Source organism: Prionailurus bengalensis, chromosome B1, assembly GCF_016509475.1.
Source record: "Prionailurus bengalensis isolate Pbe53 chromosome B1, Fcat_Pben_1.1_paternal_pri, whole genome shotgun sequence".
Lineage (NCBI taxonomy): Eukaryota > Metazoa > Chordata > Mammalia > Carnivora > Felidae > Prionailurus > Prionailurus bengalensis.
Genome location: NC_057344.1, coordinates 137,963,168 through 137,991,152, shown reverse-complemented (window position 1 = coordinate 137,991,152; position 27,985 = coordinate 137,963,168). Strand labels below are relative to the sequence as shown.

At 42.7% G+C, this 27,985-nt stretch overlaps 1 protein-coding gene and 1 non-coding gene across 3 annotated transcripts; both read right to left on the bottom strand.

Moving 5' to 3' along the window:
• Positions 1–19: 19 nt before the first annotated feature.
• Positions 20–27,386, bottom strand: LOC122478710 (placenta-specific gene 8 protein-like). 2 transcript variants are annotated; one of them, XM_043572292.1, is made up of 5 exons: positions 27,275–27,386; positions 8,804–8,932; positions 6,885–7,009; positions 1,915–2,036; positions 20–228 (listed from the first exon to the last, which is right to left on the bottom strand). In XM_043572292.1, the coding sequence occupies exons 2-4, from the start codon at positions 8,901–8,903 to the stop codon at positions 1,932–1,934; spliced, it is 330 nt and encodes a 109-aa protein (XP_043428227.1). In that variant the 5' UTR covers positions 8,904–8,932; positions 27,275–27,386; the 3' UTR covers positions 20–228; positions 1,915–1,931. The 2 variants fall into 2 exon arrangements, with proteins under 2 accessions (XP_043428227.1, XP_043428226.1); XM_043572291.1 differs by lacking the exon at positions 27,275–27,386 and adding an exon at positions 24,931–25,212.
• LOC122479293 lies at positions 14,745–14,877 on the bottom strand. The gene has a single exon (XR_006296337.1). It is a non-coding gene; the product is annotated as a small nucleolar RNA SNORA18 (small nucleolar RNA).
• Positions 27,387–27,985: the final 599 nt, after the last annotated feature.

Here is a 27,985-nt window from a genome sequence, read left to right as displayed (position 1 = left end):
TATTTAAAGACACAAGAAATGTGGAGGATGTTCATTTTTTAATAGCAGTCATTTTAGAGAACAGCATGGGAAATATACTTCTTTTGGAATAAACTGGAAATTAAAAAGGTCTTGAAGCCATTGCAAGCCATATGATTAGTTGAATTAGTTTCTAAGATTTGGGGTGAGATAGCACAGCAGGTGCAGTGTGTCATTCCAGCATTTCTTTCACCACATTGTGAATACGACCTGTAGAAATCAGGGGAAAAAAAAAAAGGAAAGAAAAGAAAAGAGAGAATGAATGAACAAATCAGGACTTATCAGTTTCTTTCTTTATATTATCTTGTTCCAAAAATCAAAACTTCTGTTCCACCCCAACCCTACTGCCAAATTGCTACATATTTAAAATTTACATCAAATTATGGTCCCTGGTTCAGTACAATCTATTAGAAAGAATCACAATCACCAGTTAAGATTCACATGAATCTCCTAGGTGAGGGCCTCATTATGCTTCCTTGCTTGAAAGTTGCATTGAGTTATTCTTCCACAATATTTATTAAGTGCCTACAGAGTGTCAGGCACTGTCGCTAGGTGGTTGAGGGAACCAACGGAATACTCTGTAGATTGCCAGAGTTAATTTCTGTTATCAAATGTCAATGAATCATCAACCATGCCAAGTGAAGAGTCTCCAAAGGGCAGAGAACACTAAACAATCTTTTTCATTGACCAGATGACTATACCAGTAAACTGTCACATCCTCCTTCCCTTAGGGCTACTTTGGCATCAGGTTCTGAGTCAAGTTATTAACACAGGCCTTTTAACAAACGTCACTGCTTGGAAAGAGAGATAATAGTCAATTCTCAGCAGGTAAAGGAGGAAGAGGGATGATAAGAAAACGCCCCATCTTGACTCTGCATTTCAGTCATTGAGGGTTGAAAGCAATTGGGAGACAAATGCTCGGATACTAAAATGGTATGAAAATGCAACATGAAATGAACTAAAGTGCTCATGGAGAGGACATTGTTTTGTGGAGCATGTGGCAAAATAACTAAAAAAGGACAGATTGGGCCAGTGACAACTTATTATGCACATGAATGTACCATCCTAATCAAACATTCTCAAAGGCCTCTTGGGAGATAGGATTTTATAGATAATAGCCATTTCCACGTGAAAACTAAACATTAATTGCAAATTCCACGGGGACTGGCAATAAGAGATTGAAAGACAGGACAAGTAAACTATTACCTGCTTGCCTGAGAGAAACAGGAACTCAGAAGATTAAAAATGTGAGTAGGGGAGCTTAGGAAACCAGGTAAATGAGCAGCTACCCAATTCTGATAACATAGTCACGAAAAAGTCAGTAACTCTTCTTCATAGTGGGGGCTTTGGGAATTTGGCATAACTGGGTGAATTGTCCACACTTATAGAGACTAAAAACTAGCTTCCCATCACTTTGGAGGAAGGATTGTTATATTAACATTCTGATGTCATCAAGAACACAGAACTAGGCACATTATGCAGTCACGTTTAGTATAACACCTCAACTGGTTACTGTTGGTAACAGTAGATCTAGGAACCATACTTAGGGAAATGAAGGTGTGGTCGCATACATATCTCTACTACCTTAAGTCATGGTCTAGTTAAGATATACGTGGTTGATATGTGGCATGCTCACTTGGTGCATCACACAGCCACCCCTCCTGTGGCAGACAACCTAAAAAAATCCCAGAATTCGTTGTTATCCTATCAGATTTAGCCCTGTCAAACCATGGAAGCTGACTACCGACTGTTGGTGTGGCCTGGCAATTAAAAATCATTTGTCCCCCATTTTGTAAGGGATGTTTCATGTGTTTGTGAGCGAAGACCAAGGAAATAAAAGATGCTATTGAGAATTTGTTTTGTTACTCCTAAATCAAAGAATTCCCAACAACTTACCAAGTTGTAAGCCCTTTTTAGAAAGCATTCATTGCTTTTCTTTTCTCAATATCTCGCTTGAGTTGGCAAAGGGTGCAATGAGGGAAACATCCCAGCCATAGGAAATCACTGCAAATAGATCCCTGTGGAAAAACAAACAGTGGGTCGACATATATCCCATAAATACATTCACACAATTCCTTGCATTTGTATAGTTTTTCAAAACTCTTTAAAAGGTACATTGGGGGCATCTGGGTGGCTCAGTCGGTTAAGTATCTGACTCTTAATTTCAGCTCGGGTCATGGTCTCATGGTTCTTGGGTTTGAGTCCCGTGTTGGGCTCTGAGCTGAGCATGAAGCCTGCTTGGGATTCTCTCTCTCTCTCTCTCTCTCTCTCTCTCTCTCTCTCTCTCTCTTTCTGACCCTCCCCTGCTTTTGCTCTCTCTCTCAAAATCAAGAAGATAAACATTAAAAAAAGGTACATTGTATGTTACTGCTTTATCATGAGAATTCTGTGACATTATCCTCATTTTTCTGATGACCAAGTGAAGCTAAATGACTTGTTCAGATCACATAACAAATTGGTGGCAGCTCTTGGTCTTTCTTTTTTCAAGCCAGTGCCCTTGTGACACTATGTCAAATGATCTGCAGTTTACAACTATAGCCCGAGTCCTCTGTCATCTCTTCTAAAATGCTTCCCTTTAAAGCCGATTGTGAAATGCACAAATTTTCTGTAGCTTGCAAGTAGTGCCAGCCCAGGCCCCCCCACACTGCATCCCTCTGGCCAATTTCATTGACCTCTCTCAAGTTCTGCAAAGGGGGGTGTTAGGAGAAAAGGAGATACGCAAATTATCAGGAAAAGAAGAAAGTAATGAATATTGTTTGGCAAACCATGGTATGGAGTACTTTGCAAGGATTTGGGGGCCTTCTCAATGGAAGGGTCCAGTTGGGTCCTCAATGACCTTCTGGGAGACATGCCCTTGAAAGGACTCCTATTCTGGTGCAGGAGACACTGGGTGAACAATTCCAACATTCACATGTTCTATGACCTTAAGCCTTTCTCATTTTCTCATATATATGGTTTCCATATCTATAAAGGGAGGTAACAATCCCTGTACCACAGGAGTTTGCAAGTAGTAAATGAGTAAATATACATCAAAATAATATCCCAGCAAGTAGTAGTACAATCAGTGGTTGTTTCTTTCTTTTCTTCCTCCTTCTCTCTTATGCCCTGGCCAAAGGGATGCTTTCTTGACTGTGTCCATGAAGCGGGGGGGGGGGGGGGGGGGGGGGGGGGCGCAGATCAGAGAGGCTGCATTGTACCAGCCCCATAAAAGTTTGCATAGATATGAAAGAGAAACAAAGCAGAGAGCCTGAATGATACAAATCAGTCCAGGGAATTATTTTTAGGTCTGTTCTAAGGAGGAAATAGAGATACACTGTCTATAAATATATTGCTTCATTGTACATCGAGGAACCATACCTTATCCTAGAATCCTAGAACTAGGAATCATCTTGCACAACTTCCTCATGACAGATGAGAAAATTGATGCCACCAAATGACTTAGCAGAGAGCCAAACAGTTTGCTATATGTTGAGTGTTTCCCAACCCCTTATCTCCAGGATCCAGCTAAGTTCCCCTTCCTATATTCCATGTTGAGGTTTTGGGTTGCTTTGAGAATCTTACCCTCACACCATATACATAAGTACATACGAATGACACTTTGCATGCAATTCAGGAAGTTCACGGTCAGGGCACAAAATTAAGAACCTCTGTGTGTTATGCTGCCTTAAGAATAGCATGAATGGGGGCGCCTGGGTGGCGCAGTCGGTTAAGCGTCCGACTTCAGCCAGGTCACGATCTCGCGGTCTGTGAGTTGGAGCCCCGCCTCGGGCTCTGGGCTGATGGCTCAGAGCCTGGAGCCTGTTTCCGATTCTGTGTCTCCCTCTCTCTCTGCCCCTCCCCCGTTCATGCTCTGTCTCTCTCTGTCCCAAAAATAAATAAGCATTGAAAAAAAAAATTAAAAAAAAAAAAAGAGAATAGCATGAATGAGAGCAGCCTCACTTGCAGCTGCTGAGCAAGCCAGGCAGCTGAGCAAGCACGCAGGAGAAATGAGTCAGGCTCTGAACACACCTCTGCCCTGTGAAACAGCTGAGCGATTCTCGAAGAAAAGAACAGAAGTAAAAGTAGTTGTTTACCAAGCACTTATTTAAAAAAAATTTTTTTTAATGTTTATTATTACTTTAAAAAAATTTTTTTTAACGTTTACTTATTTTTGAGACAGAGAGAGACAGAGCATGAACGCGGGAGGGTCAGAGAGAGAGGGAGACACAGAATCTGAAACAGGCTCCAGGCTCTGAGCCGTCAGCCCAGAGCCAGACGCGGGGCTCGAACTCAACTGTGAGATCATGACCTGAGCCGAAGTTGGACGCTTAACCGGCCGAGCCACTAATGCGCCCCAATGTTTATTATTTTTGAGAGAGAGACAGAGACACAGAGAGAGCAAGCAGGGCAGAGGCAGAGAGAGGGAGACACAGAATCCGAAGCAGGCTCCAGGCTCTGAGCTCTCAGCACAGGGCCCAACGCGGGGCTCAAACTCACAGACCGGGAGATCATCTGTAGCCGGCCGCCCAAACTACTGAGCCACCCAGGCGCCCCTACTGAGCACTTATTAATTGCCAGATCCTGTGCTATAGATAGTATATACATTGTCCATACATTATTTCACATGACTCTTACTACACCACCAAGGGGAGGTATCATTATGACCATTCAATCAGTGAGGGGGCTGAGGCGTAGGGAGATTAAGAACTTGCTCCCATTTCTATGGGAGCAGTGATTGGGGCAGAGGCTAAGTTTTCAGGAAAAAAATCCATCATGTCACTTCTTTGTTTAAAACATTTCAATGGCTTCTCTGCTCACTCAGAGTAACAGCTAAAGTTCTTATAATGGTCTTCAAGGCCCTAGAAGTTCTAACTCTTGCTCTGATGTCATCTTTTTCTATGACATCCTACCCTCACCCCCTCACTCTCTCTATACCTACCTCCCTAGCCCCTTGCAGTTTCTGGAACATTCCAGATAAACTCTACTTTAAAAGTCTTTGGTGGTGCCCTTCCCTCTGCCTGGCTGAAGACCCCCAGGTGGGTCAACTTCTCATCCTTTTAGGTCTTTACTTTTGTACCAAGGCCTTCCCTGATAACCATACTTAAAATTAGAACTCCCTTTCTAAAAATGTGGATGAGTATTGAATTGTGTTGAATGCTTTTTTCGGCATCAGTTGAGATGATCATATGGCTTTTCTTTTTGAGTCTATAAATAGAGTATTCTGATACTGAACCATCTTTGCATTCCTGGGATAAACCTTGTTTAGATGAAAATACATTTTATGATGCTGAAAATAAAATAAAATTAGAATGCTTCAACACTCTTTATTTCTCATCTTGGCTTTATTTTTTCTGTACCGCTCATCAGCACCCTATAAAGTGTTTACTTAGTTACACTGTGGCCATCTTCTCCTATTAGAATGTAAGCTCTGCCATTGACAGCCATCATAGTAACAATTGATCCAGGCGAGAATCGTCAATGGCTATTATTCCTTGTGGATGAAGGTTTGATGAGGAATAAAATATTTATATCTCTCACCAAGGTGCTTACACATTATAGAGGGGAAAAAGGCAACATTACCGTCGAGAATCCTAGCAGACGCTGTATCTTAACTAAGTAATCAAACTAAACAACCATAATGGGATACACCGATGTCATGTGCCTCTTGACATGAAGCACAGCACATATTGGGTCAGTTCTGTGGAGGTTCTGCCAAAGTGTAAAACCTGTCTAACTGTGAAGACAAATTTGACACACCAAATTGAGGGGTAGTCTACAAAATAACTGATCTGTACTTGGGAGGAAAAAAAAGACAGGGAAAGAGTGAGAAACTATTCCCTATTGTAGGAGACTAACTAGGAATGACAGTTGAACAAATGTGTGATTCCAGATTGATTTTCTTCTCATCCAAAGAATGTTAATTGGGTTAATTGGTAAAGTTTAAATAAGATCCACATATTAGCTGATAGTGTTGTATCAGTGTTAAATTCCTGATTTTGATCATTATGTTATGGTTATATAAATGAACGTCCTTGCTATTAAGAAATACATGTTGTAACACAGGTAATAGGACATCAAGTTTGTAATTTCCTCTCAATGTTTTGGAAAAAATAAAATAGAATGGACAGAGAGGTAGAGGAAAGAGTAAATAAAGCAAAGGTGGCAAGATTTTAGTATTGGGGGAATGTGGGTGAAGGGTATTCAGGAATTCTTTGTATTATTTCTTTTTTGTTGTTGTATTATTTCTGCAACTTTTCTTTAAGTCTGAAACTATGTGCAAATAAAGCTCTCAAAAACATAAGAAGAAAAAGGATGTAAGCTACACGCAGACAGGGCTTTTGATTTGCTTTGTTCACTGAGGTGTCTCTAGCTTCTGGAATCGGCATGTCCCATGTACGGGATAAATCCCTGTTGAATGAATGAATACTATAGGACTTAGCCAGGGTCCAGATGCTCAATAATCACTTTTGAATGAATGAACACTGGCTTAGAAGGCAGACGTGCCAGATGTGAAGGGATCCACTACACCCCCATTTCTCCCCACGGCTTTCTAACTGTGGCTCAGCCTGCAGATTTGTAGGGTCCTATGTCTGACTCTGAGTAAAGCCAGGAGAGACTAAGGGCCCTCCGCTCCTCACCTACTCACCTCCAGCAACTGTTTCAGGGACATACCTACTGGAACAATTTAAGATTGTGGTACTAATTTGTTCCATGGTGTCCGTGGCAGCACAGCCCCTGGTAATCACTTGACACATTTAGGACAGGAGTGGAGAAAAGATCAGGGCCAAGCCATGAAGGCAAGGTGGGCAATCACACAGTGGTGGTCAGACTGAAGGGAGCCCTCTGGTATCTGGGCTCACGCCTCAACGTGCACACGGGTGACTTACCGGGATGCCATATCGCGTCCGATACAAGGTCCTCATGGCGACACTCGCTCCGCACAGACAGCATTCGTTCATGTCAGAGGCGATCTGACAGGAAAGGCATAGGGGAAAGAAGGTCCCACAGAGGCCTGGGTGCGGGGAGGAAGCGGGGGAAGCCACATAGAAGAGTTAGTGAAAGTCACCATGCTTTCAATGAAATCACACCTCTTTCAAAAAGATGTTGGCTCAGGAAATGACTTTAATGGGGACTCAGAGGAAACAATGTTGTCACCTGGCTCTCAGTGTCTTGCTTCTAGAGCGGGCTCTCCAGGAACTGGGGATAATTTGTGAGTCATTATTACCGGGTCAGATTTAATTGCAAAAGCTCCTGCCTTGCCAGTCTGAGATTGTTCCCATTATCTTTCTTCCCTGCCCTTGTTACATTCGGGTCACGCTTGCAGAGGAAGTTTGTGGCGTCAGGATGTCTGAGAAGCCGTGGAAAAACCATGGGAGGGTGTTTAGGGGCAGAAAACACTGAGTAAAGAAATCATTACAAAGAGCAGAAATGGTTTCTAGGTGGTCATTCAGGCAAAAGGAGGGCACTGTCCTCATCATGTGGATGGAAGCAAGCAGGAATTAAGGGATATGTGTATTGGTAGTTTAAAAAGTTGAGTGCAATTTCACTGTAAAGAGTCTCTGTAAGGCAGAGAAAGGGCTTAAGAAAATAGAAACAGGGGGACCTGGGTGGCTCAGTCGGTTAAGCGGCCGACTTCAGCTCAGGTCATGATCTCGCTCTGAATTCGAGCCCCGCGTCGGGCTCTGTGCTGACAGCTCAGAGCCTGGAGTCTGTTTCAGATTCTGTGTCTCCCTCTCTGTCTGACCCTCCCCCGTTCATGCTCTGTCTCTCTCTGTCTCAAAAATGAATAAATGTTGAAAAAAAAGAAAAAAGAAAAAAAAATAAAATGGAAACAAACAGGAAACTGTTCTCAAATATGCTTTGAGTAAAAATCTGTTTTGAAAAGTTCTGGGGTGGAGTTCTGGTATGGTAAGAGAGTCTGTGGTTTCTTGATTGATTGTTTTTAAGCAAAAGGCTATCTCCAAAGAACCTGGTGGAACTTCCATCACATACAAAAAAGGAGGCTATTTCTCACACACAATGGAAAGATGAGCCCCACAGAGGATGTCTGCAACCCATACGGCATGAGACTCTGAAATAAGAAAAGTTTCTCACATAAACAGTGTGTTTCGTTGTAGAAAAGAATTAGATTTCAGTAAAGCTAAAAACCTGCAAGGCTTCCTGAAATGGAACGATGACAAGAGTCGCAAGAACATCACTGAAAGCTGGGAAACACAGGACGGCATTGTAGGTAAAAGGAGAAGTAAATAGAAGACAAACCAGACCGATATGTCAAGAACATGGTGATACTAAGAGGTGGAAAATTGCAAAAGGTGATCGATCTAAGCAAGGATCACAAACTCAAGGTCGCACAGCTAAAATGAGTGAAATAGATTGAGACAAAAAACACAGAATAGACAATGGTGGACATAAATACATATGGCAAACTAGAATGAGAATCTCCTTCAGTGGGATTAGCTCATGCTAAGCAGCAGCAGACCCCCACCATGTGTGCTGAAGGCTCATCTCTCCACATTTTCCAAGATTTCCAAGAGAAGCTGGAAATCTACATTGGGAGGCCAGATTTTTATGTGAAATCTGATTTTATATGTTTCCTAGTATTTTTAAAGTAATGCATGAAGAGAGGTCATTGTGTACAGGACAAACAAAACATATCTGGCGGCTAAATCCACCCACGGGCTTGCAGCTTGTGACTTCTGAGTTGACCATAAAGCAGGAGCTCAATGGCAGGATGAGTAGATGAGTTTTATTAAGTCAGGAACCTGCATTATGGGAACCGAGGAGGAACAATAACACGTGTACTTACAAATCCCCAGGTCATCACAGCAGTCAAATACGCCAGATTGCCAGTCACTATGCATCACACCCCCGGTCCCATATCCTGGCTGTGAAACAACGGGATTCATTTTTAAGGCTAAGTTCCGAAGGGCACTGCCTGTGAAAACAAACCCAAAAAAGTATTAAACGCCTGCCTGTATTGGTTGGATATCACGCAGATTCCAGTTGAGAAGACATTTCATCACATTTCTCCTAATTAGGGGTGGCCACACTCAACTGACTTAACAAGACATTTCCAGATATTGCCCATACTAGGCAATTAGAAACATCAAGGAGATGGGGTGAGGGCTCCTTTCACAGGTTTTCTGGGGGGGGGGGTTGTAGCCCCTTTCTCTGATCTTTTTCTCTTTTTATTGGCAAGAGGATTTTTTTTCTTCTTTTTTCAAGACAACCGTATCCTGACCAATATCTATTTTGCGTGTGAGGTGTTTTATTTAATAGTAATTCTAATAACTTTTACAAAGCTATTGCACAGAGGGGCGCCTGGGTGGCTCAGTCGGTTAAGGGTCCAACTTCGGCTCAGGTCATGATCTCACAGTTTGTGGGTTTAAGCCCCATGTCGGGCTCTATGCTGACAGCTCAGAACCTGGAGCCTGCTTCAGATTCTGTGTCTCCCTCTCTCTGTGCGCCCCACACCCCATACTCTGTCTCTGTCTCTCTCTCTCTCTCAAAAATAAATTAAAAAACATAAAAAGAATCCAAAGCGACTGCACAGACATTATCTCAGTTTCTCCTTAAGAGAACTTTGTGAGATAGAGTTCTTTACTTCTCCAAAAAATTGCCATCACACAGATGCTTCTAGCTAATGTCAGCCCTCATTGCATAATTACTAGTGGTGTCCTGATAGCTAACAGATGTCTTAGGTTACTTAAAAAAAACGATTAATTTTTTTAAATGTTTATTTATTCTTGAGAGAGAGAGAGAGAGAGAGAGAGAGAGAGAGAATGAATGGGGGAGGGGCAGAGAGAGAGAGAGGGAGACACAGTATCTGAAGCAGGCTCCAGGCTCTGAGCTGTCAGCACACAGCCTGACGTGGGGCTCAAACCCATGAACTGTGAGATCACGACCTAAGCCAAAGTCGGTCACTTAATCAACTGAGCTACCCAGGCACCCCAAAAAATGATTAATTTTTTTTGTGTGAAATCGTCAGTCCAGAATCTGAAAAAAAAGGGTGAGGGGGTGGTGCTTCAAGCTTCCACAGGAAAATGCAATAGTTGAAAAACCACTAAGGAATAGTGTCCCTTGAACAAAGTGGTACCTATACTTTTCAGATTTCATCAAGTGATCAAGTGAAGTCTCCTGAGCTTTAACCAGTCAGAACTCTCAAGGGAGAGAATGTGTTTGGTTTCACAACGACTAATGTTAAAGCTTTCTTCTTTACTACTTCATATCTAACCATATGCAGTGCTCTGTAGCCTTGGCCCCTGTTCACCTGCAACATTTTCCTTAACCAGGTGCAAGGCCCCGTTATCTTGTCCACCTGTTCCTCCATGTTGTCAGGGAAGGCCCCAGTCAAAGATGCTCCCACTTGCAGGGCACCTGGGTAGCTCAGTTGGTTAAGCCTCCAACTTCGGCTGGGGTCACGATCTCAGTTTGTGAATTCGAGCCCCACATCAGGCTCTGTGCTGACAGCTCAGAGCCTGGAGCCTGCTTCAGATTCTGTGTCTCCCTCTCCCTCTCTCTCTCTGCCCCTCCCCTGCTTGTGCGCTTTCTCTCTCTCTCTCTCTCTCTCTCTCTCAAAAATAAACATTAAAAAAAATAAAGATGCTCCCACCGTGCATCTCAGTCCTGGCTGTGCACTAGGTTCATCCTTAGTGCTTGGCTGCAAAACACTTATACTTGATTCTGATTCACTAGCTGGGGGGGGGGGGCCCTAGGCGAGTAACATTTTAAGAGGCAATTGTGAAGCAGACAGAAATGGAGATCTGATTTACAGGTCTCTCTCAGCCTTTGCCAGTCTTCTCAGCCCTTCCTCTGCCCTGCTCTTTTTCCTGATTGATTTTGTATATGCTGAAATCCATGGCTGTGATCAGTTGATTCCCCCAACAGGTGAGTCCTTATAAAAGGGGTGGAGGTTTTGACTCGGTGATCAGTCGGTTAAGCGTCCAACCTCGGCTCAGGTCATGATCTCTCAGTCTGTGTGTTCAAGCCCCGTGTTGGGCTCTGTGCTGACAGCTCAGAGCCTGGAACCTGCTTCGGATTCTGTGCCTCCCTCTCTCTCTGCTCCTCCCCTGCTCGCTCTGTGTCTCTCTCTCTCAAACGTGAACATCAAAAAAAAAATTAAACAAAAGGTGGGGGTGGAGGTTTTATGGAATAATAAAAGCCAAGGCACTTTGGACTGCCTTGGAAAGGTGCCTCTAATATTTATTATCGAGAACCTGCTTTATGACACAAAGGGAAAACCACCAGGTTGAGAAGGCTCTATATTTACTGTCAAATCACATTAGGAACTATGTTGAAACTGCAGGGCTAGATAGATATTTCATTGGGGTCCAAAGGTCTTTCTCCTCTCTGATTATGTAGGAGGATTATGATACCTTTCCTACCACCGTCTAATTAGAGCGGGCACACAGTGTGAGCTCAATCAATTATCCAAGAAATAGTTACAGAATGTGAATAAATTGTGCAGGTAGTGGGCTGCTCAGTATGGAATGCTATAGATATACTTCTGGCCTCAAGGATGAATTATCCATTACCTTCAAAATATATACTGGAAAAATCATTACAGACAAAATGTATGCATAGCTGTGGCTGCTGCATGTGTATCATTAAAGGAAGAAGTATACCAATAAGTCTATATTCTTTTTTTTTTTTTAATTTTAATGTTTATTTTTGAGAGAGAGAAAGAGAGAGCGTGTGAGCTTGTGAGCGGGGGGAGGGGCAGAGAGAGAGGGAGACACAAAATCCGAAGCAGGCTCCAGGCTCTGAGCTGTCAGCACAGAGCCCAGCACGGGGTTTGAACCTACAAACCGCGAGATCATGACCTCTGAGCCAGAGTCAGATGCTTAACAGACTGAGCGACCCAGGTGCCCTAACATCTTTCAAATGGGTATAATACCACTTTTCTCATGGTTTGTTGTATTGCAGTCATCTCTAAGACTATGTCAATAGACTATGTCTATTAAGCACTGTGCTACCTGTATTGCCAGTGACCTGACATATGCTCCCCTATGTCTATTTTAGACTAAACGTTGCTAAGTAGCAAGGATAGTGCGTGGGGTCACAGCTCCAGAAGGCTAATGACAGTGTGGTGATAAAGTAAGCAATGGGGTAGGAATCTCAAGGCTTGGATTTTATTTTATTTATTTATTTTTTTAAGTTTATTTATTTATTTGGAGAGAGAGAGAGAGAGCTGGGGGATGGGCAGAGAGAGAGGGAGAGAGAGAGAGAGAGAGAATCCCAAACAGGCTCCACACTGTCAGCGCAGAGCCCGACATGGGGCTGAAACCCATGAACCTCGAGATCAAGATCTGAGCCGAAATCAAGACTTGGACACTCAACTGACTGAGCCATCCAGGCACCCCTAAAGGCTTGGATTTTAGTCATTGCTGGTATTTGGCAGGCTCAAGTAAGATCAAGTTTGAAAACTGCAAACTACCACATACATGAGGGAGAATCTAAAGAGAGTTTCAGTGGCAAGAAAGCAGATGGAAAAAAACCTGAATGTGATATGTTGCCAATATAACAATGGCTGATGTTCGCAAGGAGCATTCTACTTTCCAAAGTGTGTTCGTGTTTGATCTCTAGTTAACCCTGAGCTCTGTTTAATATTCCCAGCACACTGAAGCACTCAGGGAATAAAGGCTGGTAAGACGCTTTCTACTGCAGACATGAAAATGGAGGCAGAGAGGTTACATGCCAGAGCCAAGGAAAGTCAGGATCACTAGTCCAACCTCTTTAATTTATAGATGAGGAAATGAGGTTTGTCTCGAAGATGGAGTGTTGCCCTGCACCCTCTTCCCAGTCTTTCAGGGAAAAGACATGGGGACACCTCACAAGAAACATTATGGAAACCCAAAGATGGGAAGGTGGACCAGACAGCAGGATCCAGTGGTTTCCATCATGGACACTGGCCAGACTCCAGCTCCACAGCCACTAGCTAATGACCATGGGGGAGTTACTTCCCTTCCATGTGCCTCATTGTCCTGAATCTGTGAAATGGGGATATGCACACTACATAGTAACAAAGCTGTCAGGTGCATTAAATAATATCTGAAAAGCTCTTAGAGTGGTGGCTGGCATGGGATAAATTCTTCCTGAGTAGTAGTTACATTAAAGAGAGTACTTGGGGGTGCCTGGGTGGCGCAGTCGGTTAAGCGTCCGACTTCAGCCAGGTCACGATCTCGCGGTCCGGGAGTTTGAGCCCCGCGTCAGGCTCTGGGCTGATGGCTCAGAGCCTGGAGCCTGTTTCCGATTCTGTGTCTCTCTCTCTCTCTGCCCCTCCCCCGTTCATGCTCTGTCTCTCTCTGTCCCAAAAATAAATAAACGTTGAAAAAAAAAAAAATTAAAAAAAAAAAAAAAGAGAGTACTTGGTCCTGGAGGGAAACAAGTAGAATCCCCACCCCTCCTTTACACTCCCCTATATATTGTAAGACAAGGGCATTTCTTCTACGAGGCCACAGATGAAAGGGAAAGAAACAGAAAGGCACATGTCTGCAGTAACAGAGTGGCAGGGCTGGGATTTAAATTCACTTCTTGGGACTCTAAAGCTTTTATTATTATTTCCACAGACTCTACCAGTCTGGGATTATAATCTTGCCAGCCAAAGCAAACAAGACCTGCTCAGGAAGAAAAGGTAACTTCTACTGCCCATCACTAAAGGTGCTCCAAAGTCAGAATCATAATCTTCAAAATAGCCCTTTCATTTATTTTTTATTATTTTTTAGGTTTATTTGTTTATTTTGAGAGAGACAGAGACAGTGCGAGTGGGGAAGGGGCAGAGAGAGAATCCCAAGCAGGATCCACACTACCAGCGCAGAGCCCGATGCGGAGCTTGAACTCACGAAACCATGAGTGAGATCATGACCTGAGCTAAAACCAAGAGTCGGACACTTAACCGACTGAGCCACCCAGGTGCCCCCAAAATTGTCTTTTAAAAATAACTTTTGGGGGGCGCCTGGGTGGCTCAGTTGGTTAAGCATCTGACTTCGGCTCAGGTCATGATCTCACGGTCCGTGAGTTCAAGCCCCACGTCGGGCTCTGTGCTGACAGCTCAGAGCCTGGAGCCTGCTTCCGATTCTGAGTCTCCCTCTCTCTCTCTGACCCTCCCCCGTTCATGCTCTGTCTCTCTCTGTCTCAAAAATAAATAAACATTAAAAAAAAATTTTTTTTTTAAAAATAACTTTTGGTCAGGGCACCTGGGTGGCTCATTTGGTTGGGCATCCGATTCTTGATTTCGGCATGGGTCATGATCTCATAGTTCATAGGTTTGAGCCTTGCGTTAAGCTCTGTACTGACAGCTCAGAGCCTGCCTGGGATTCTCTCTCTCTCTCTCTCTCTCTCTCTCTCTCCCTCTCTGCCCCTCCCCTGCTCTCTCTCTCTCAAAATAAATAAATAAACAAACATTAAGAAACAAAAAAAAGAACTTTTGTTCAATCCACAGTTGTCACTGTCAGTCCAGAGTTCTTTCAGTTGGGCTTCTTTGACCTTTACTTGAATATGGACATGCTTCACAAATTCTCCACCTGTACTCTTTGGGATCCAGTTTCTTTACTTTAGGGACACGTTTAGGGTCAGAGTAGAGGGATCGGCCTGGTTCTCAATTTCAGACACTCTCTAAACATGAATGAGTTTGAATCATATTCACCCCTACACTATCACACCCCAGAATTGTGCAGATTGCCGAGATACGCCAATACCTAAGATTTAAACAAGTTGACTATTAGGTCTTTCACATAATTTTAGCAGAGAGATGTCTTGTAGTTCTTTCCCACAGATCTAACACATAGTTCCGTGAATAAGGAAACCACACATGTACTCCACGAGGTGTTTCCAACAATGTAGGTCTGCAGAGAAAAAAGCCCCATCAGGACAGACCTCAACTCTTTCAGTAAACATCTAATTGAAGTGCAATATACATGTAGTCAAGTACAGAGCTCATAAGCATGATTGATGAATTTAACAGTGAACAGTCCTTGTAACCACAGCCTCGTTCAAGAAGAAGGACGTTACCAGCACCACAGAAGCCCTCCTGAACTCTCTTAGGAACTCATACCCCTCTGCCCAACCTCTACTTTGTCTTTTTAATTTTTTTTCAACGTTTATTTATTTTTGGGACAGAGAGAGACAGAGCATGAACGGGGGAGGGGCAGAGAGAGAGGGAGACACAGAATCGGAAACAGGCTCCAGGCTCCGAGCCATCAGCCCAGAGCCCGACGCGGGGCTCGAACTCACGGACCGCGAGATCGTGACCTGGCTGAAGTCGGACGCCTAACCGACTGCGCCACCCAGGCGCCCCTACTTTGTCTTTAAACACCAGAGCCTCGTTTTGCCTGCTTTTGAGCCTTACGTATATTTAATTATAGGCATTATTTATTCTTCTGTGTCTGGCTTCTTTTGCTCAAATTTAAGATTGTGAGATTCAACCATGTCGTGTATAGCAATAATTCACTTATTCTCATTGTCATATAATAAATCATCCTATAGATATGCACAACTTATTTATCCACGCTACCATTGTATTGTTTCTAGTTTGGACTATTAGAAATGGGATAGCAGTGCTATGAACATTCTTGTACCCATCTTTAGGTGGACCAGGTATGTATTTCAGTTGTGTCTACATCTAGGAGTAGAATTGCTGGGCCCTAGGGTTGGTAGAAAGTATCAAACAGTATGGTGAAGTAGTGGAATTTACGCTCCCATCAGTAAAGGATGAGAGTTCTATTTGCCCCATGTCCTTGGAATACCTGTTGGTACCACCATCTTTCATTTTGCCCATAGGTTGCTACAGAAGCTGGGAAGCAGAAGCCTAGGCCTAAGACTCAGAAAAGCAGAAATTAGGGCTAAACGATTGAACAGGGTTGCCGCATTTAGGAAAATTAATAAAGGAGATTCTGTTAAATTTGAATAAGTAAGACTCAAGCAATATTTGAGACATACTTACACTAAAAAGGTTTTCATCCATTAATTGAAATTCAAATTTAACCGGGCATTTGGCATTTATTTGGACAGTTGCGAGAATGATTTTGGAATTAGATAATTCCACGGTGGGGGGCAGTTCCTGCTTCCCAGTTTACAGGATTGGGATTGGTGTAAGGGAGGCCAGAACAAAGAGGCTTCCCTAAGGCTGTGCAGGAAGCTGTCTCCCACCCCCCACAGAGTGGGAGAGGCCAAAGGACACTAACGGTGGTCATGATTTATTACTTCTATCTAAATTCTTACAAGAGCATTTCCTCTGGGAATGCAGTTGTTTATTCATGGATAAGGGAAGGAAACGGAAATTTCTTGAGCAGTTTCTACTGCCAGATTTCATGTTAAGCAATCTTAGGTATGTGAGGGGATTCTAGTTTCATAATAATCTTTTCTCCTAATTTGAAACCAAATACTTGGAGCAGTGCAGCCAGGTTCCCAGGTGGGTGAGCTAAAACTGAAGTCCATGCCCTTCCATTCGACCAAGTCCTATCTTTAGGAAGGAGTCCAATTATTGGCCCAGGGCCTGCATGGGCTCCATTTCTCTCCACCAGTCTCAGCTATGCTCTTGGGATCCGCCAAACTGCTGAATGTCACTTGACTTGAGTTTCCCTAGTCCCCTCATTCCCTCTGTTTCCATCCTGCCTTTCTCCTCTACCTCCTTCCAGCTCTCAGCTTTCTACCAGATCATTCCATGGGTTGTATGCAACCCATTTCTGGAAAAGCAAAGTAAATAACCTCAATTGGGAAAGCCCCTGCTTTGAGTCACTTGGAGCTTCTCCAGCACCCAAACAGCCCCCAGCAGCCCTGTTTTTTAGTGCTGGGTCTCATCTGCATCTGGAACCAGTTGTCCCACTCCCCTGCGTCTCAAGCAGAATTATGCAGTCTCTGCATCACATGGGGACTCTGACTTTGCACCTGTTGTGTGTAGACCAGAAAATGCCATTCCAAAATATGCCTCTCTGGCTTAAGAGTTATTTTTAGTTGATTATTTTGAGAGACAGCACACATAGGAGAAGCTCTGAAAACAAGGAAGTTACCCAATAAGGGAAATTTACATTTATAAGGGAAAATCTCCATTTGTAAGTGTCCCCTTCTCCTATCAGGAAGAGAGGGATGATTCTGTACCACAAGAAACTCTTATCAGTGGAAAAAGTATGGACTCAAATCTTCATTACAAACCTTAACCTTGTTTACCCGCTCCCCTCCCCAAAATTGGCTCTCCCTACACTTTCTCTCCAGTGCCTTTAGCTGAAAGCTGGTGTGTAAGCCCAAATTCTAAGCCACCTCTGAGAGTTATTCATTTTCCTGCATATCTCCCGTGTACATGAGATATATGCATACTAAACTTCTGTTTTTTCTCTTCTTAATCCGTATTTTGTTTCGGGGGCCCCAGTTGAGAACTTGGAAGCATAGAGGGTAAATTATTTTTCATCTCCTACAAAATCATTTCTGAAATTTTAGCCAAACTATGGAAACTCTCAGTTATAAGGAAATTTAAAAATGATTATGCATCATTGAAAGTATGACATTTCTGAATTTAAACTAAATAATATCTGGAAACAAAAAGCCTTTGGTCACTGTCTGGGGTGGTGGGGTGATGTGGGGAGGGCATTCTGCACAACTTAGTGAAGCCTCCATGGTAGGCCATAGGTGAGGATATATCCTTTCTGATATTATAGACTCAGAGTGGGGAAAGGAAGTTTACCAGTATCTGACTTCTCGGTTTCCCTCCCTCCCCAGACACATTCAGATCCTGCTCCTCCAGGGAATCTTCCTCCCTGAGCTTCTCCAGCACCCAGAAACGCCACAACAGGCCTGCTGTTAGTCCTGGGTCGGAGTCTGCATCTGGAGTCAGTTATCTGGATCGCCTACAGAACCCTGCATTGTCTGTATCACAGTACGATCCTTGGATGATGTACCACCAATCGCATCATTTCTGAAATGTTAGCCCGAACAACAAAAACTCTGTTAAATGTAAAATTAAAAATGATTGTGTATAATTGAAGGTATGGCATTTCCTAATTTTAGCTAAATAATGTCTATTTTTAACATTTATTTATTTTGAGAGCGAGAGCGTGAGCAGGGGAGGGGCAGAGAGAGACGGAGAGAAAGAATCCCAAGCAGGCTCTGAACTATCAGTGCAGATCCCAACGTGGGGTTCCACCCCTTTGACCGTGAACTCATGACCTGAGCCAAAAACAAGAGTCAGACACCTAACTGAGCCACCCAGGTGCCCCTAAACTAAATAATTTTTATAACCAAAAAGCCACTCCAAAACATTTTCCCTTTTGTTAAAAATGGTGCTTATGCTTGGCAATCCTTTAAAAATGTTCTTTTTAATGTTTATTTTTGAGAGAGAGAGAGAGAGAGAGAGCGCACGTGAGTGAGCACAAGTGGGGCAGGGGCAGAGACAGAGGGAGACACAGAATCTGAAGCAGGCTGTAGGCTCTGAGCTGTCAGCACAGAGCCCAACATGAGGCTTGAACTCATGAACCGTGAGATCATGACCTGAGCCACCCAGGTGCCCCTCATGCTTGCTTGGTAATCCATAAATGAGGAGCCTCTCAGGAATATTTATTTATTTGATTGTGCTTGGGAATTTTCCTGACACCAGGAGAGTCCGTTATCCTCCTTTCATCAAGGAAGTAAAGGTTCTTACTAAAACCTTGAACTGGGGCAAAGGTCAGGGATAAAGAACAGTGATATATTGGAACCTCCCAGTCTCTGTTGTCATTCTCCCACACTCCTTCTTCGGTGACCTAATTCATTCAGCTTCTTCTCTACTTTTATCTTAAAATTTGTTAATGTGCTCTCAGGCGTAAGTGGTTCCAGGGGAAGAATGCCTTTTCATTCCCAAACTGGTCACCTTCAGGAAATGATCCACCCTATTTTTCCAGTCCTTTGATTACCGCTTCCTTCCCTTCTCAGGCCACTTTGCACACCACTCTTCAGGAATTCCCTCCGCCCTGTTCCTGCTGTGAGACCCTGCCCCTTGTTTCCCTACTTACCCATTAAGCTCTCATGTCAAATGCCACCTCCTCCATGAAGCCGTTCCTAATCCTCCAAGTTGGACTTGCCTGTCTTCCTACTCACCCTTGCTCAACTCTCTCATGATGTGGCACAGAGCCCACTGGACATAGCGGTCAGCACACTGGGCATGAGCCACACTATTGATACTTGGCTGCCTCTAAAAGCCAATAACAGTGTCTCGACTTCCTTCTCCCCAGGGTCATCGGGGAAGCTCTCAGAAGCTATATCAGCTTCAGATATGACACTCAGATATGTGCAAACTGAACACTTACATTTTTCATTTTGTTTTGTTTTGTTTTTTCATTTGCAGGTTTTCTGAGGGTGAAAGTGGATTCCAGTTATCTGCATCCCCCAAAGACAGTGACTTGCACATAGCCTAGAAAATACTAAGTGTTGGGGTTCAGGATACACCACCCTAAAATATGGCAGGTTGGCATGTTGACTGTATTAAGCCGAAGGAGTTGGAGAAAATGGCAGAGGCTGGAAGGTCATTTGACCTCTTTTTCTCACCCTTCTTCCCTAAAAGTAGGAGATAAATCTGTCATGGGCAAGGTACCTCCCCAGTACCAGGAACTGCTATTGAAGTCTAGTGGAGAGAGGCCAAGCGTACCAGTCCCCATTCTTTCTTCCTAATCCTCCATTTAATCCCCCTTTCCTGCCAACAACAAATTATTTGGCCCAATAGTGTCAAGGCTGAGAAACTCTTGATTAATACTCTTATGCTGTTCTTAGGAAGATTTGAGGGTCTTACAAACTTACAAATATAACAAGATGTAACGTGGAAAATGAAGAAATTGGGCACAGGGAAAGTAAAGTCTGAAGCAAATTTAGCACATGCTTTGAAATTTCTGTATATTGCTGGACAGGGGCTACAAATAAAATTCTGAGTTTCCCATCAGGCAAAGCAAAGAGGGAACACAAACATTTAGGGAACTGACCATGTCTATAAAATAAGAACAGATTGAGACCTAGAGAAATTTCTCATCAAGGTCCTCGAAAAGGAGATGATGTATGACATGTGGTGGTCAAAGCCTTTAACAGAATCTCTACAATAAATAGAACAGTGACTTTCATGAACTTATTTCCTAGTATAGGGTTAAAGCACAATGCTGGAGTAGAATCACTGAAAGCAATCTATGAGAAACTAAAATGATCCCAGCAAACTACTTATCCCCCTGATCATCTGGATGATTCAGGATTAAAAATCAAATTTTGTAGATTGTTCAGAGAAACACTGGATGTATATTCTCGGACAACCCTCCATGAGTATTTTAACCAGCTACCATATGGTAAGAATTGGGCAGCAATGGGGCTGAATTAAAAGTGTTTGGTGAGAACCAGAGTTCAGATTCCCCATGAAGGTTGCTTATCATGCATAGGAACAGGGATGCAGAAGGGAAGGCATTTAAGGCAAATGTATTGTCATCAAAATTAAATGAGGCAGTCAAGACACACACCTGAATAGAAGGCCACCCTAGTGTAGCACGGACTGAGTTAACAGCCATCCTAACTCAAACTGCAGATAAGTTAAAAGCATATTTATGAGAAGCCTGTGTTTTCCTCAGACACCAGTTCTAGGCCTTCCCTGGGGGGGACGCTGAGAAGTGAAAAATGGCCAACAAAGGCTACATACAATTGACATTTGAATGATCCATTTAAAAGAAGCATATAGTGTTTTGTTAAGAGGTACATCTTTTTTCTTTTTTTAATATATGAAATTTATTGTCAAATTGGTTTCCATACAACACCCAGTGCTCATCCCAACAGGTGCCCTCCTCAATACCCATCCCCCACCCTCCCCTCCCTCCCACCCCCCATCAACCCTCAGTTTGTTCTCAGTTTTTAACAGTCTCTTATGTTTTGGCTCTCTCCCACTCTAACCTCTTTTTTTTTTTTCCTTCCCCTCCCCCATGGGTTTCTGTTAAGTTTCTCAAGATCCACATAAGAGTGAAACCATATGGTATCTGTCTTTCTCTGTATGGCTTATTTCACTTAGCATCACACTCTCCAGTTCCATCCACGTTGCTACAAAGGGCCATACTTCACTCTTTCTCATTGCCACGTAGTACTCCATTGTGTATATAAACCACAGTTTCTTTATCCATTCATCAGTTGATGGACCTTTAGGCTCTTTCCACAATTTGGCTATTGTTGAGAGTGCTGCCATGAACATTGGGGTACAAGTGCCCCTATGCATCAGTACTCCTGTATCCCTTGGGTAAATTCCTAGCAGTGCTACTGCTGGGTCATAGGGTGGGTCTATTTTTAATTTTCTGAGGAACCTCCACACTAAGAGGTACATCTTTTGCATGTGCTGATGAATTGCATGTGACCATAGGAGTGATCAAAGTCCCAAAGTTGTGTACCATAGAACCTGGAAAATGCTTATGTCAGGTGTTAATGAAACCCACCCACTGTGACAATAAAAGAAGGCAGTAAAACACTCTTGGAGTACAATTTTAGGGAACCAATTTCCTGGTCAGTACTATGGAGATAAAAGAATTGCAACGTGGAATCTTAGATAATGTAATGAGTTGACCTTTTAAAAATACCAACCACTTGGCTCCACTCTGATTCTGTGGAACCACTGCCTGGGCAAAGGGGTTAGTGGCCTTGGAACCGATATTTTTAATGTGTCCCAGGAGGTTCCAAGATGTGGTGAGGGTTGCAAATCACTGTGTTAAAGAAAGTCCATCCGAAATGATGATTTGAATATTGAAGTAGTGGCACTTAAGTCTTTTACACAAAAATAAAACACATATTTCCCCCCAATTTCAAATTTCTCCTACCACTTACATTTTTACTGCAGATACCTATAATTATAAAAATGTAGCCAAAATAATATGCTCAGTGAAGATACTCTAACAATCACAAAACGATCAAAAGAAAAAAAATCTCTGGTAAATCTACCATACAAAGTTAACCTTACCGAGATTTGTGATGTAATGGCCTTGTATTGAGCCCAGCAAAAACCAATTCATGTACAGGACCATGTTTTAATGAAGATTCTTTTAAATTAAGCGATAAATCCATTTCTCCTACAGTATAGAGAAGGTTACTCCCCTTGCTGTTCATTAACACTTGGGGAGCAGGTGTTCACCTCTTGTAGAAGTGGTATCCAATCATCGTGCTCCAGCTCAGGATTGTTATTCTCTGATTAGCCAAGACCCTTACTATGACTCTTGGATGGGTGTAAAAGAGCAGAGCGGGTCTTTCTTTCTAAGAAACAATTTAGTTGGAGTTTTTCCAGCTCATCGCGCAATTTATTTCAATCTGCATAATTAAAGGTTGAAATACTATTAATTGAGGGGTGCCTGGGTGGCTCAGTCCGTTAAGCATCTGACTTCGGCTCAGGCCATGGTCTCATGGTGCATGAGTTCAAGCCCCACATGGAGCTCTGTACTGATAGTACTGCTTGGGATCCTCTCTCTCCCTCCCTTTCTGCCCCTCCATGACTGATGCTTTCTCTCTCTCTCAAAATAAATAAATAAACTTGAAAAAAAAATAAATACAATTAACTGACTGAATCAATTTTTGAGTTAACTTTAAAGTCCTAATTCATATGCAAAGACCCTGAAATCCCTCAAAACCAGATTTCTCACTTAGGTAATGGTCTGTTTCCTCAGACTCCTGCCTTGCCTTTATTCTGTTTCTCTCTTCAAGTCTTTCTGGAACTCTGTCTCCATGAGGAGCTCAGCAAAGAGGAATCCCAAAAGGAGAAGAGGGTATCACCATCTCCTGGATTTGCAGAGGGCTTGGCTCCCCCATATCTGGTATAGCATATCTGATATCTGGTCATATCCACAGTATAGTAGCTTTGTAGATGTCTTAGACTTAATAGTTCGGCTAAAAGAACTAGAAGACTTATGAAGCATGCACTTGATTTTAAATCTTGCTGTGACTCATATTTGAATTGGAATTACCTGTCCTTTTTAATTATGTGGGCCTAAGGTCCCTTACCTGGTAAGTCAATACAGCCAGCTAACAGCTGCATCCACTTCAGTACAGAACATCTTGAACAGACTTTATTTTTAAAAAAATGTGTTTGGTAAACAGTCAAGTTTGGTAAATGATTTTAAATTTTATTTTATGGTGGGTGGGTGGAAGAATTTCTCCCTCCACACCCCTATCCCCTATCCCCAATGCTAACTACTCATACTGGTGATGGAAATAAGGCTCAGATAGTTCTGGTCCTTAGCCACAAAATCAATAATCAAAACTTCCAGATTGTTGAATTTGGATGGTGTCAGTAATCTAAAACTTGAGCAGGACCCATCCAGTACTTTATAAGAAAACAACAAAACCATTGCAAATGCTTTCATTGGTATACATAGGTCTCAAAATTTCAATGAGAATACAGTTACTTGTGGCCATGGAACACTTAAATGATGACAAATTTAGTTCAGGGAAGAGGCAGCAGACTATACAAACACTTGATTATAATGTTTTTTTTTTTTCAAAAGCCTCCAGATGTACTCTTCCAAAACATTGTGTGCTAAAAGGGTCATCCATTAAATCCACATCTGTCTCCATTTTCACTACTCCCAAGTTAAACCCAAGAGAGCATCAATGCAATGTTAAGTGCAGATTTCTCGGTAAAATTGATAGCCACCCATGGAATGCCTGCTCAGTCCTCTGGGCTTCCTGTACATTTTGCTAACACATCAAGTGCTCCCAAGGTTGGTTACCTACCAGGAGGTAAATGAAGCTCATCCTTAGGGCACCAATAAAGCTGGGCCAATAAAGTAAAATAAATGAGAGAAAATTTTAGAAAAATATTTAGCCTCCCTGCTCAAATAAATGTAATCCTTGAGGGAAATAATCATAATGATATTGGACTTCACCCTTATTTACGTATGAGAGGGTGTGGACAGGTAGCACATCATATATATTTCAGTGCATTTAAGACATTTAAAGATGTCTGTCTGGTCCTGGATATTTTTAAGGTAAGCTGTTCTCAGGTCCTTCTCCTCTTCTGGAGTCAGAGACGTAACTCCACTCAACTTTTTATCCCACCACAGGGCCTGGAGCAGAGCAGACACTCAATGGGTATTTTTTTTTTAAAACATCTGAATGAAAAATGTATGAATATAGAAATTTTAAGTTTCATACACATAATTTTAAAGTCTTTAGACATCTAGATGTCAGAAATACCATTTATAACAAATGTGCTTTTCTTAGGGGCTGGATATAAGAGGAAGGGAAAAAAGTTTCTTTTTTCCTTTTCCTCTAAATCATGCCCGTGAGAAAAGCCAATCATTCCCTCGACAGGGAAAATACTGAGAGCTGCCTTGGTGTTACTGCTGATAATAACAATGCTACAAATCAGGAAACGTAACAAGTGGCCAGATCCCAACAATTTCAAAAAAATTGGGTTTTTTTCCCCCTAACAAAACAGAGACATTTAGAGTTAATTCTGACAGTAATGATAAACCTCAAAATGATGGAAAGCAGAATCGTGCCTCCTTACTAGCAAAACTAATTCCAACAGCAAATCCTGAAACCAATCATAAAACAAGAAACTCTCTAGAAGCAATTTAAAATATTATGTTTAAACACACGAGTCTTAATGGTAATATGATGATTTCTTCTTTAAGGATAAAGAATATTTTTCTCCTCATACAAATGTATCTTCTAGTAGCACATTTTAAAGAAACAGTCATGATATACCTAGGCTCTTAAGAGTCACTACAGCCAAATTTAATTTAAAAGACAATTGCATATTGCAGACATACGCTTTTTTTAAAAAATTCGGTGAGACACTTGAATACCTACCATTCAATTCTGCCCTGGCTTGTGTTCATTACATGGTAAGAATTTACTAGCTTTATAGTTTCTTATTTTTTTAATAATTTTGTTTCTTTTTAAAGAAGATGGTAAAGAGAAAAGGTTACACAACTGAAATGTATCACTTTGTATCGCAATAATACTTACCACACTCTGATTAACTACAGAGAAAAGCAGCCCAGGTCAAACTGGAGAAGCCTCAGGAACAGGACTGCTTTGTTGGCTTCAGCCTTAGGGCTGGAGTCAGAGAGGGAGGGGTTAGGGGTGGGGAAAATTAGGAGGTGGGGACTGCAATCTTGTGGGAATTGTCTCTTTGCCTTGGGGGTCAATGTTCTTCTATTTAAGAAAATACACACTGCATTTAATTTCATTATATTATTTTCTGTGACATTTGCCTGACACCATGGTGAGATTTATTTATTATTAGACAACACCATGTTTTATGAAGATCCAAGGCTTGTTTATTTATTTAGGGTTTCTCTAATTTATTGACTCCCCAAGGCATTTAAGGGGCATGAAATGCATTTAAAAGTAAGCATTGGGCAGCTGGTCTGAGGTCTCAGAAATGCTGAAGAGATATGTAACCTTCCATCTGGCTGGGTTGTTGGGACTTACATTCCTAGCTAAGGAGCTGGATGAGAATATCTCTTGAAGGGTAGGGGGCAGAGCAGGGATGTGGTCAGTGGCAAGCTGATGCCACCTGTCTGGTGCCAGCGTTGGAGCCTGGTTTCTCAAAAGCGAGACCGACGTCCATCTCACAACTTCATAGTGAATGAAGGATGCAGAGGGCCTGAGCAGGGAGGAGAGCAAGAGGAGGGATTTAACTAAAAATCCTAATAGGAAACAGCAGCTCTTTGGAATTGGGCGAGGGAAGGGAAGAGGGAATGATTCACTTAAGGAATCATTAGAGAGGCACATAAATACACAATACTCTATATAAAACCTCAATTGCTTCCAGGTTGCTGACTAAAAATGTGTTAGCTTAGCCAAGGTTAAAATGTCCTTAATTCCTATTGGTGTGACCCTAATGAGTTGTACTTTCTGTCATGGTGTTTGAACATAAAGCTTGAATGACTCACATCACTTACACTGTTTTCTGTTCCCCCAGGTTAGAGGTATGTACAGAGGGAGTTGTTCCTGGAGGCACAAGATAAGTGGGAAAGGGTTCATGAGTGCTCACTTATCTCCGAGGGACATTTGCCTAGACTATTAACATTTCACATGTACCGCTGGGTACACTATCGGTATAAAATGCTATCTTATTTCAGAACCTTACCATGCGAGCAATAGTCACTGCACACATAGGCCACTTGATAAAAAAGATAGGCGATGTCATGCCTGTCCTGGAAGAGCTCACAGCCGGGGAAGGTAGACACACTGCACAGACCGTATAGAAAATATCCTTGGCATTTTACAAAGCAAGAGGCCATCAAGTTCTAGGCCACTGACTATGTGGCTCGTGGGCAGATCTCTTAAAAAAAAAAAAAGGTGGTGGTTTATTGAGGACCTGCTATGTGCCAAGCACAGAATTGTTTCATTTTGAGGAATGTATCAGTTATATATTAGTTGTTTTTATCCTCCTAATAAAGACAAAGAAACAGAGTGCCTTGGCCAAGAGCCCTGGAGCAGATAATCTGGGACTGTGAAACTTGAGCCCAGGCCCACGTTTTGCCACTATTCTTAACTATAAACGGTGGTAAAAGTATTAAGTGTGTTGACTGAGCATTAAACGAGATAATGGGAGGGACGGATGCACACGGGAAAGGTGTGCATTAGAGAGCTGTGTTTCACTCCTCCCTTGTCATCCCTGCCCTTCCTCACGACTCCACTCCAGTCCCCTAAGTACCCTCTCCTCCACCTGCCTTGGACGTTGCACCTGCCTAGCCCCTCAGCTGGACGCTGAGCTCTTTGGAGAAGGTAGGGCTTTGTCATCAGCATGACTTTACAGTTGGGGCCACACCAGGCAAAGGCATGTAATTCAGGATCTCGCGGAATAACATTAAAGTGTTTTTAGAGTTATAGTCTAAGCCAGCCGCTCATGAACAGGAAAAGGAATCTATCAAGTGGAGAAGGATCCAGGTCTGGGGGATTTTGCCCATTTATGCCAATCAAGCAATTAAAAGAAGCTCACCAGGTCATCTGTGATTGGGGTGAAATCAACTTCCCAGGACCTATGTTCTAGTCTCTAATCCTTTTTACCATTCAGTCAACAAATCCTTATTGAGAATTTATTATACACATCAGGCCTATGTGAAACACTAGGGGACCCAGCAGGAACAGTCAGGTGCCCTGCTGTTGAGATGCCTGTTGGGTTTTATTCTAATAAGGGAGAAAGACAAAAGAAAAACACACGCAAACACAAATAAAACGTAAGGAAACATATAAATGGACAAAAGAGTCACTCATTGTTCTAAGGGTCTTAAAGAAAACTGTCAAGGGGCTGAGATTCTCAATAAGTGGGGGGGGGGGGATAGGAAGAAGGGGGGCTTACCTTGGACGGAGGGGCAGGAAGGGCCTCCCTGAAGCAGAGCCAAAGGAAGAGCAGGAGCCGGTCGGTCGTGAGAGGGGTGGGAGGAGCATCTCGGTACAGACAAAAGTCCCAGCCTGAGCTCAGCAGATTTTAAGGAACTGAGAGGGGGACAAGCAAAAAATATTCTAATGGACCATGTGAAGAGCCCAGGAATGGAGGTAGACGTAGTTTTAAAGGACTCTTCAGGAAAGACTCCATGGAATGCTGTATTTTAAAGATGGACTGGCAGACTGGATCGTTGGTACACATGCATGTGTGTACATGTGTGTGAATTCATGCTGAGAAAATCACCAGGCCATTTGTTTGTCTTTTCATGATTGATGGAAGGAAGGGGAACAGCCACAACCTAGCTTCTGCTGCTCCTCTCTTTGCAAACAGGCTCAGCAAGCTTTGGGGCTGAGAATGGGTAGATTTAGTGGTCGATGACCAATTCCCTGAGAAAAATAGGACAGGTGTGTGTGACTTCTGACATGAGCAAACTGCTTTAGGGTCATTGACATTTTCAAAAAGGACTAAGTAGCCACTGGCCCATATGATGTGGGGTACGCCCGGAGTGAATTCTATAGATATGGCTCCTGTGGTTAGCCATTCAGCAAATGTTTATCAAGACAGGAAGGCAGAGTGGTTGCTAAGTGTGGCCTCTGGAGTTGGAATCACCAATGGCTCAGCGTG